Below are 9964 nucleotides of genomic sequence, written 5' to 3' on the forward strand. Positions count from 1 at the left end.
TTGGCAGTTGGAGAACAGCTCAGTTCTGAAGCCTCTCTATCTGGAGGAAAAGTGGTCATTACGCCGAAGTGAGCGGATTTTTCTGAGTGAGCCAAGCCCGCAACCTTCGCCTAATGGTCCCCTAGGAACCACATTTGGTCTCAACTCACCCACACAAGAGCTGAAAAGTCCAAGAGGCCGGTCGAAATCATTGGACAAGCCCAAAGCTAAAGTGAATAGATCCAAAAGCTTGCAAGACATCAGCCACAAAGTGAAAATGAAATACTCTAAAAGCTATGGCAAGAAAGTGATGACTACCACAGCTACTACTGCTACCGGATTTGCCCAGCAGAGGATGCTGACTCAGGTGTGATATTCTACCCTTGCAGTGACTTTATGTTGTTACCTGACTCAGGTGTGATATTCTGCCCTTGCAGTGACTTTATATTGTTACCTGACTCAGGTGTGATATTCTGCCCTTGCAGTGACTTTATGTTGCTACTGGAGTCAGGTGTGATGTAGTGACGGTATTGTTACTTGCCTCAGGTGTGATATTGTAACCTTGTAGTGACTCCATGCTGTTACCTGACTCAGGTGTGATACTGTACCTTTGCAGTGACTTTATGTTGTTACCTTACTAAGGTGTGATATTGTACCGTGTTGTGACTTTATGTTGTTGCCTGACTAAGGTGTGATACCATACCCTTCTAGTGACTTTATGTTGTTACCTGACTAAGATGTGATATTTTACCATGTTATGACTATGTTATCACCTAACTAAGGTGTGATACTGTACCCTTCTAGTGACTTTATGTTGTTACCTGACTAAGGTGTGATATTGTACTGTGTTGTGACTTTGTGTTGTCACCTGACTCAGGTGTGATATTCTACCCTTGTAGTGACTTTATGTTGTTAACTGACTCGGGTGTGATATTTTGCCCTTATGGTGACAAAATATTGTTACCCGAGTCAGGTGTGATGTAGTGACTGTATTGGTACCTGACTCAGGTGTGATGTAGTAACTATTGTTACCTGACTCAGGTGTGATGCAGTGACTGTATGGTTACATGGATCAGATGCGATGTAGTGACTGTATTGTTACCCGCCTCAGATGTGATGTAGTGACTGTATTGTTACCTGACTCAGGTGTGATACTGCACCCTAGTAGTGACTTCATATTCTTACCTGACTGAGCTGTGATGTAGTGACTCTTTCTTTGTTACCTTGCTGAGTTGTGATGTAATGGCAAGACTCAGGTATTCTCGATAATGTTCCATTGTAATGACTTTAATTTGCAATGTGTACATATTGTGACACCCTATGACATACACATACCTGTGCAGTATCCAGTCTGTGACTTGATGATCCAAACGATGACTCATAGCTTGCATCTTTGTGACATATACATGTATGATGTATGTGCAATAAGAGAACCCAGTACCAGTTTAATGACCATATGGCCCAATATGGCTTGAAACTGGCACCATGGTCACATGGTGACTCTTATTTCAGTTAGTCATTTTCATTGTTACTGGATCACTTCTGTTGTTAGCTAGTCCTAGCACCACAGATTTCCTGTAAAGTAATCGTCATCTGTCATCTGTTTGCTGACAGCTTGTTTGTCTGTCAGTTGTCACGATCAGTTCATCAATGTGTTGGTCAGTTGGTGACTACCATGGTAGGTGGTTGGTCATTCATGGTCATTTGGTCTGTGATGGTGAGGTATTCACTGTCATCATAACACATGTTAGCTGATCATTCATGGTCATTTAGTCTGTGATGGTGAGGTATTCACTGTCATCACAACACATGTTAGCTGGCCATTCATGGTCATTTAGTCTGTGATGGTGAGGTATTCACTGTCATCACAACCCATGTTAGCTGGTCATTCATGGTCATTTAGTCTATGATGGTGAGGTATTCACTGTCATCACAACACATGTTAGCTGGCCATTCATGGTCATTTAGTCTGTGATGGTGAGGTATTCACTGTCATCACAACACATGTTAGCTGGTCATTCATGGTCATTTAGTCTGTGATGGTGAGGTATTCACTGTCATCACAGCCCATGTTAGCTGGTCATTCATGGTCATTTAGTCTGTGATGGTGAGGTATTCACTGTCATCACAACCCATGTTAGCTGGTCATTCATGGTCATTTAGTCTGTGATGGTGAGGTATTCACTGTCATCACAACACATGTTAGCTGGTCATTCATGGTCATTTAGTCTGTGATGGTGAGGTATTCACTGTCATCACAACACATGTTAGCTGGCCATTCATGGTCATTTAGTCTGTGATGGTGAGGTATTCACTGTCATCACAACCCATGTTAGCTGCAGACTGATGCAAGTTTGCAGCATTTCTGTCCTTTATTTGCTGTTAGCCTGTTTGTTGGTGTGTCTGGTGACATCTATGTCTGACACTAAGATGGGTGTGCACATTTTCATGTCTGCCCCACAAAACTGAGCATTTTCAGTCACACTGTGCCCTTGATTCTTACTTACAGATGACATTGTCTGTTTCGTTTCTATTGGGTTTGTTTTGTTAAAAAGCTGTGAATAGTACCGGTAGCCTGTTTGTAGTATATTGTACCATGTGGCCATGTGCAGTGGTTCTCACTATATAGTGGGCTGCACAACAATTGCTCTTTCATCTGGCAAGTTAACATTTTCCGTTTTGTGTAGACAAGCTCTGACTGTGATAAATGTTTACATTGTATGCACAAATATGCGGCCAGTATTTTGTGGCTATGAAAAATAAATTTAGCTTTTTCACTTTTACTCAAACCAATAAAATAAACTAAAATTGCACTTGCTATAAAAGAAGGAAAAGTGTTATAAATTCATTACCTTGCTCAGCTTTGCCTAAATACCAACTTAGAAATATGTCATTGTTTATATCCTATGCATGTAGGTCCCCTATCATGACAGGCATACTTTGTGTTTCTACATCACTGCATGAGTGGTTATTGTCCTCGAGTCCCCAAAGATCTTACTGGAATCTATATGTTTCTGTGATGACAGGTGGATGCCTACGGCCGGCGCCCGGGGAAGTATGGACAGTACTATGTGGACTCTGACAGTAACACAGGGGAGAGCAGTGATGGGGATGACCTGCCATTGAGCACGCTGCGTGATCGAGCTATCACTCCAGGTAAGGCAGGTTTTAAACCTGAGAATGCTCTGATAACGAGCCTCTGGAGAATGATGGAATACTGAGTTTGGACATGTAACCTTGTTTGTCAAGGGCAAGAAATTTTTCATCTTTAATTTTGACGTTGCTTTATTTCCTTTATAAGAAAATGATACTCTGAAATTGACTCAAATAATGTGAAGTTTGTGAAGATTTTAGACAGTTGATGGCTAGATGTACATGTAAGTGTTGTGTTATTGCAGAGCCACGATCGTGTGTGTTGGACAAGGATGACCTGGTAGATGGCCTGCGAGTGTTGTTGTTGATGGATGGACTGTTCCACGAGGGAGCGGTCAAGGCCATCAGACCTCCTGATGTGTAAGAGACCATTATTGTCTTTCCTGCTCTTGATTTAGTCTCATGATGAACAAATACCTAAATATTGTGAATGCCTAATATGATATAAAATGTTGACTACATTTTGGGATAAATTAACTTTCATTAGCATTATAGATCTTTATACCGTGAACCCATGCATAATGGAAAGCTGAGCAGCTGTTATTTATTGCAGTTGTTGTTTTATAGTTCATAAGCCTGTGAACCTGTCTCATTAAAGTGCTGATGTCATTTCAGATATGGTGTTCTGATAGACGGTGAACGTGGAAATCGACCACATATCTACTCACAGGAGGAAATTCTCAAAGAAGCAGTAAGTGTCAATATTAATCAGGCATTTAAGGATTTCTTGTCCTTAACAAGGTGGTTGGTTGATGAAACAGCTCCGTGCATCAAAGTGAATGACATCCATAATCTTGAACCTTGAAGGATTTTATACAGTGGTTATCTATGTATGGTAGATAATCTACCTCTCATTTACAACATAGTAAATGATTGAAATTGTCACTTGGCCGGTCAGTGTACATGTTGGAGGAAACTTCTACAAATTTTGTCGGCTGAAATCAGCCTTGCTAGGTTTATTTTAACACTGTGTTTGTATTTGTCTACCTTCAGATCCTGGATGTGCAACCAGGCTCTCCTCGTTTTGTCCCTGAGGGAACTCGAGTCTGTGCATACTGGAGCCAACAGTTCAGCTGTCTCTACCCAGGGACTGTGTGTAGAGGTGAGTTTAGTATCTCCAACCTCTGGGGTAGGCTACTGGTCCGTTTTCTGCCATGGTTTGTCCTGAAGCACTGTTTCTCTATATTTTCCACCTAGGTTCCTTTTCTGGCCTCCTCAGATATCTTACTCCTGATGATAGACTTTTGCCTGGCTACATGCACAGTGAAGGGTGATTTCTTCTACCTAATAACCTTGTGGTTTTCATTTATGTTCAAGTATGGCGTAAAACCCCATCAAATAAATTGTTCAAATCAACGAATCAGTTTTCCACAACTGTATTTATGATAGTTTATGTGTGAACTAGAAAATTTAATCTGCTCTTCCCAGATTTATTTTGACTACCAGTTATTATGTTTGCTGCGGTTGTAAGAAGCACACCTGTAAGAAACACACCTGTAAAATTGAGTAAAAGTCCTTTAATGTTGATTGTTGTTGTTGATTAACAGCCAGCCCTGATCCGCACGCTGACCCAAACTTTGTTAGTCTTGAGTTTGACGATGGAGATTCAGGCACAATTCCATTTGACCACATCCGCATGTTGCCCCCGGGTTATCCACATGTCTGTAAGTAAAGCCTGTTACACAAGTTCTCTATTACACATTATTTTTACTATCCTTGATGCATAAATAGAGCTTTAGGTAATAATTTTCTTTTTACTTTATTTTGTTGTCAAAGTAAAGATTTGGATGGGTTTGCAAATTTCAAAGTGGCTGTGCATGTACATGTATATGTGTGGTATGTGACTGTAAATTGCTCTAAGAATATGTCTAAGTTGATGACATGTAATATCAACAAATTCAAGACAATCAGATAGCAAAGTAGCTCACAACCCAGGACACATTTGCATGCCCGTGTAATTGTTCTGGCACTCCACTTGTTGACTTATTTGCGAGAGATACATCTTGATCTATTGAACAGCTTACGATACCAACCCTATACTGATAGTTGGGAAGCGTCGCCGTAGAACCATCTCAGAAGACCTGGAATACTGCCGATCCTCCACATCTGAGTTGTCACCAGTGCCTGGGTCGACAGCCATTAAGTGGGCCAAATACAGGACAAGTGTCAGCAAGGTGAAGACGAGCTGGGAGAAGGGAGCTGCCAAGGGAGGTAACCTACTGGAGCTGGAGGAGGAGGTTGAACTGAAGGACAGTGTGTTTGAGGCAGAGAGTCACCAAACATTTGGCAGAGTTGTCAGTCAGGACAAGAAACAACATGGAAAGAAGAAACATAAGCATCGCAACAAAGATGAGCTGAGTGCTGCCAGTGATGGCAAACACAAACACAAGAAACACAAGAAGACTGGTAAAGAGGACAAGATGAGGCCTGCGTCAGCCATGTTTTCTGGTCCCAACACGAGCTTTGCATCCCTGGCTCAGTCTGAGGCCTGCCAGACGTTAGTGAGCAGCACCAAGACCCTGGGCTCCAGTGGGTTCCTGCTTCAGTCTACATCTTATGAGGAGAAGACATATAACTGGGTGATGAGGAACCCGTTGGCCACAGACCGCATTGGCCGTACCATGGAGGACTGTGAGTCTGCGGATAACACAGCAGAGTCAATCTGTACAACAAACCCGGATGGAGATGCCAGCGAGAAGTCAGATGATGATACAGACGTAGGGGATCAGAGTTCCGTGAAAGCTCAACCCAAGGGGAAGGGACGACCAAAATCTACCGGAGAGAAGAAGAAGAAAGCAGAGCGGTCATTGTCAACCGAGAGCAAAAGTAAGATAGCCGGTGAGTGTGCTGGTAAAGGCTTGCATAGAGTATAGCACACTAGTAGCTGCATTGTCTCTTATGTTTATTGTTAAGTGGGAAAATCTGCTGACTGCTTTTTTGAAATCCTTCTCTAATGCAGAAGACGAGTTATGCGTAGTTTCAAAGCAACATTAAAATACTCTTCTTTTACCTTTGTGTTGATGCCTAATTCATTTGTACGACTGTTAAATATCCTTTGTTTTCATGTTTAAAAAAATGCAAAATTGATTTATTTACGTTTTTGCAGGGTTTTCATTTGTATCTATGTTGATGGGACATCACACTTACCAAGAGGGCCCTAGGTTTATATGTGAATATTTATTTCAGCTTTCTTGCCAACACGACAACTGTGGAAGTGGTCTGGAAAATCAACCAAACGGCCTGGGATGAAAGGAAAAGCGAGGAAGGAATTCTACAAGGCAATCCAGAGGGGCCGGGAACACATACGGGTAAGACAGAAGCTTTTCTGGGTATGAAATACAGCCACAGGATAAACTACTGCTTAAATATTTTGTATTATGGATTATGGTTATTGTATGTTCCTTCATTATTAGTAATAAAGAAACCTGTAAGTTAGCAATAATTCTTGATGAAAGGCCGGGTGCTGTTTACAGACAATTACCTGGTTCCAGGTGTGTAATAGTTGATGTGTAATTGATATTCAGGTGGGAGACTGTGCTGTGTTCCTGTCCACGGGGCGACCTAACCTCCCATTTGTTGGGCGCATTGAAAACTTCTGGGAGGCATGGGGCGGCAATATGGTGGTTAGAGTGAAGTGGTTCTACCATCCTGAGGAGACCAAGGGTGGCAAGAAACTACCGGAACCTAAGGTGAGAAACCAGAGCAGATTGGCCCCAGTATTTAGTAGTACTTTGATGTCACAGTGACACTTGAATGGCAGTCAGATAGAAGTGTAGGGAAAATAAATCAGCCTTGACATCTGCAGAAATCGTACTTTAGTGTCATCTTTTTCATCATCCACTTGTCTGCTTTTGGAAACCTTGAACTAAATTTTGTAGACAAGTTTGTTGTATTTATTTGTATGTAATGACCTGCATGTATCTTCTAGTAGATTATTGGACTTTGTTGCTAGCTGACTTGTGTTATGTATCTGCTCTTTAGCCAAGTTAGTCAAGTTTTGACTAATAGATCACCATTGCTGCCATGTGATGCTACATGTATGCGTCTGTTCCCCAGGGTGCCCTGTTCCAGTCCCCCCACGGAGATGAGAATGATGTCCAGACCATTTCTCATCGCTGCGATGTCCTGCCCTACATGGAGTACAACCAGTACAAGATGGAGGCCATTCGAAGGGGCAATGAGAACCTGCTGGACTCGGAGGAGATATACTATCTGGCGGGAAATTACGATCCGTCCTCTAACCATATCTCCTATGAACAGCATGTGATGGGATGAACCCTAACTGCCAGGCCTGTACACTCAACCCTAACCAGCTGCCTGGCCTGTACACTCAACCCTAACCAGCTGCCTGGCCTGTACACTCAACCCTAACCAGCTGCCTGGCCTGTACACTCAACCCTAACCAGCTGCCTGGCCTGTACACTCAACCCTAACCAGCTGCCTGGCCTGAACACTTGGCTATGTGGTGAATAAGGAGGACTCAGAGCGATGACGTGCCTACAGAAGAAGGGGACATCCTGCATATCAGCCAGAAGATTGTGGAACATCGTGTGTATGAAGCAAGATCTCAAAATTTAGTAACAAATCAACTGGCCTTGGCTTAAACATTAAATCAATTTGACCTGGATAAGCAGCAAACCAATGGGACATTGCTCAATGGCTGTGGAAGTAACTGGAGCTGGCTCAATAGATTAAGCACTGGTATATCTGGAGCTTGGCAGGAAAACTCTTTTCAGAGTGTTAATTTTTTCCAGATGATACCAGGAGGATAGATGAAGCAAAGTGAGAAGCATGTTCAGGTCATGTATTGAGGGAGGATAGATGTGGCGTTAAACTTGTTCAGAACAGGTTTGGGCAGCTGAACCCCAGAGTCTGAAACAGACCTTTCCTTAAAGATGCACTGAAGGGCCTCATTTAAGTGGAAGTGACTTATGGACAGTATGATGCTTGAAACAGTGAAATAGACAGAATGCAAATGCTGAGGGGTGTGGCATTACAAGTTGTAAATATCACAAGCACATGGTACGAGATGGACAATTACTGTCCTTCTGGAGAAGAAGTGGGCAAATGCTGTGAACTCTATACCCTAAGGAATATAAGGTGTAAGTGTTGTAAGAATGTAAAGATTGTCCTAGGCTAAGTAGTTTTTGTCTCAAATGTTGATATAACAACCAGAAGTGTTCACAAAGTACAGCCAAAGTTCATGTACACAAATTCGCCTTTATTGAAAACTTAAAACTCGTCTTGAGCTGAAGGTGTTTACCCTAGATAACATCAGAGGTATTGGAAACAGGGAAGGCCTATATGTATTGACAGTACTGACACAGAGAAATTATTGGAGGAGTTATTACAATGTATAAGGTGAGAAATCAGCACTAGGGATGAACATTGAATTGGAATGTCTCAGAACATAAAGATTTTAGATTGTACAGCAATTTCTATACTGCTGTGTACGTCAAATTAAACATGGCTAAGTGCAGCATTTAATGACAGAGATACAATGTACAGATATTTGTAAATATTGTATATAGGCATACATACATACATATATATATATACATATATATATATATATACATACATAAATATCTATATACACTGTGTACTCATACCGGATAGATTTATACTCTGTTTGCAAACCCGGTGATACATATATACAGGTACAAGGCACTGACTACTAATTTTTGATACTAGAGATTTTGCTTTGGTTCTTTGGTTTTGCTCTAGCTGTCAGGATAATGCAGTTAGGGTTATAGCTGTTTCACAGCTAGACTGTACATGTAGTTCTGGATGGATAAGCAGCTTTTTTTGTGCTCGTGAAAATGTAAGGGAAGTGAATGTATAGTTTATGTGATCTCTCTATGCCTTTCTTTAAATATCTTGCTTCTATGCCAAATGTATAAACTGGCCTATACTAGTGTAGGGTTTGGTCGTGTGATTGTTAGATTCAGCTTGACTGAAACTTCACTGACACCTTTGTCATGACTGTGAACTTCTTGTTCATATTTGTATTAATTAACTGTGGATAATTACTCTCAACATCACTAACTTACATTTGCAGTAGTAGGAGGAAGGAGGGTTCTGGCGCACTCTCCATTTGGCAAATAGAGGCCCCCAGCCCCTATTCCCGGCGAGGTCCAGAAGTTCTAGTATACACACTATAGGTTCTGGCGCACGCCCCCCTTCTACCTCATCATGCTGGCGTGGAAGTACTCCTGTCCCGTCCTCAGTCGGGATCGCTTCCGCGACCTCGCCGATAGAAGAGCGACCTCGAGCACCTCCATGTGCACGTGTACTCTCCGGTGAAAACCCACCCCGAATGCGACTTTGTCAACCCCGCAGCGGCAGAATTCCGATGCATGCGCCCCCCCCCCCCCCCCCCCCCCACTTTGATCGATTACTCAGCGGTTCTCCCCCATCTGTGAAGAAACTGAGCAAGGCGCGCGCAGCGGTGGTACCCGGCGGCCTGTGCGGTTCCGGGCTGGCAACGGAAAGCGCCCGAGAGATGGGCGAAGGGTGGGAGCATTCTCGGGCGGGACGGCAACACCTCAATGAGAATGACCGCCGCTGCTGCAATGGCGGTGCGGACCGGCACGCGAGCACCTCCTGCTGGCATCGCAGCACGGACTCTATTCCTGTGCTATAGAGATCTTCGCTACCGCTACGGCGGCCACAGGCAAGGTTGTGTGCCGCCGTCTCTTTCCATCTTGCGAAAGGCCGGCTATACTGGTCTGCCGAACAAAAATACAGCAAAAAAGAGATTTGTCTGTTCGGTGGTCTTTGTAAGTGCTACGGGCAGGTTGTTAGTAGCAAGTGTCGGTGTATGGTAACA

At 42.9% G+C, this 9964-nt stretch overlaps 1 protein-coding gene across 4 annotated transcripts in view; it reads left to right on the plus strand.

The window, feature by feature from the left end:
• Positions 1-8671, plus strand: part of LOC135469813 (BAH and coiled-coil domain-containing protein 1-like) — a 56071-nt gene extending 47400 nt beyond the window's left edge. For 3 of the 4 annotated variants that reach the window (XM_064748425.1, XM_064748448.1, XM_064748440.1), the window contains exons 23-32: positions 8-346; positions 3006-3135; positions 3378-3492; positions 3748-3823; positions 4126-4234; positions 4680-4796; positions 5152-5970; positions 6319-6440; positions 6657-6821; positions 7189-8671. In XM_064748425.1, the coding sequence (XP_064604495.1) occupies positions 8-346; positions 3006-3135; positions 3378-3492; positions 3748-3823; positions 4126-4234; positions 4680-4796; positions 5152-5970; positions 6319-6440; positions 6657-6821; positions 7189-7407 (2211 nt within the window). In that variant the 3' untranslated portion in view covers positions 7408-8671. The remainder of the gene's footprint in view (positions 1-7; positions 347-3005; positions 3136-3377; positions 3493-3747; positions 3824-4125; positions 4235-4679; positions 4797-5151; positions 5971-6318; positions 6441-6656; positions 6822-7188) is intronic. The other variant, XM_064748433.1, reaches the window with a different exon arrangement.
• Positions 8672-9964: the final 1293 nt, after the last annotated feature.

The sequence above is a fragment of the Liolophura sinensis genome, chromosome 1 (assembly GCF_032854445.1).
Source record: "Liolophura sinensis isolate JHLJ2023 chromosome 1, CUHK_Ljap_v2, whole genome shotgun sequence".
NCBI classification, from domain to species: Eukaryota; Metazoa; Mollusca; class Polyplacophora; order Chitonida; family Chitonidae; genus Liolophura; species Liolophura sinensis.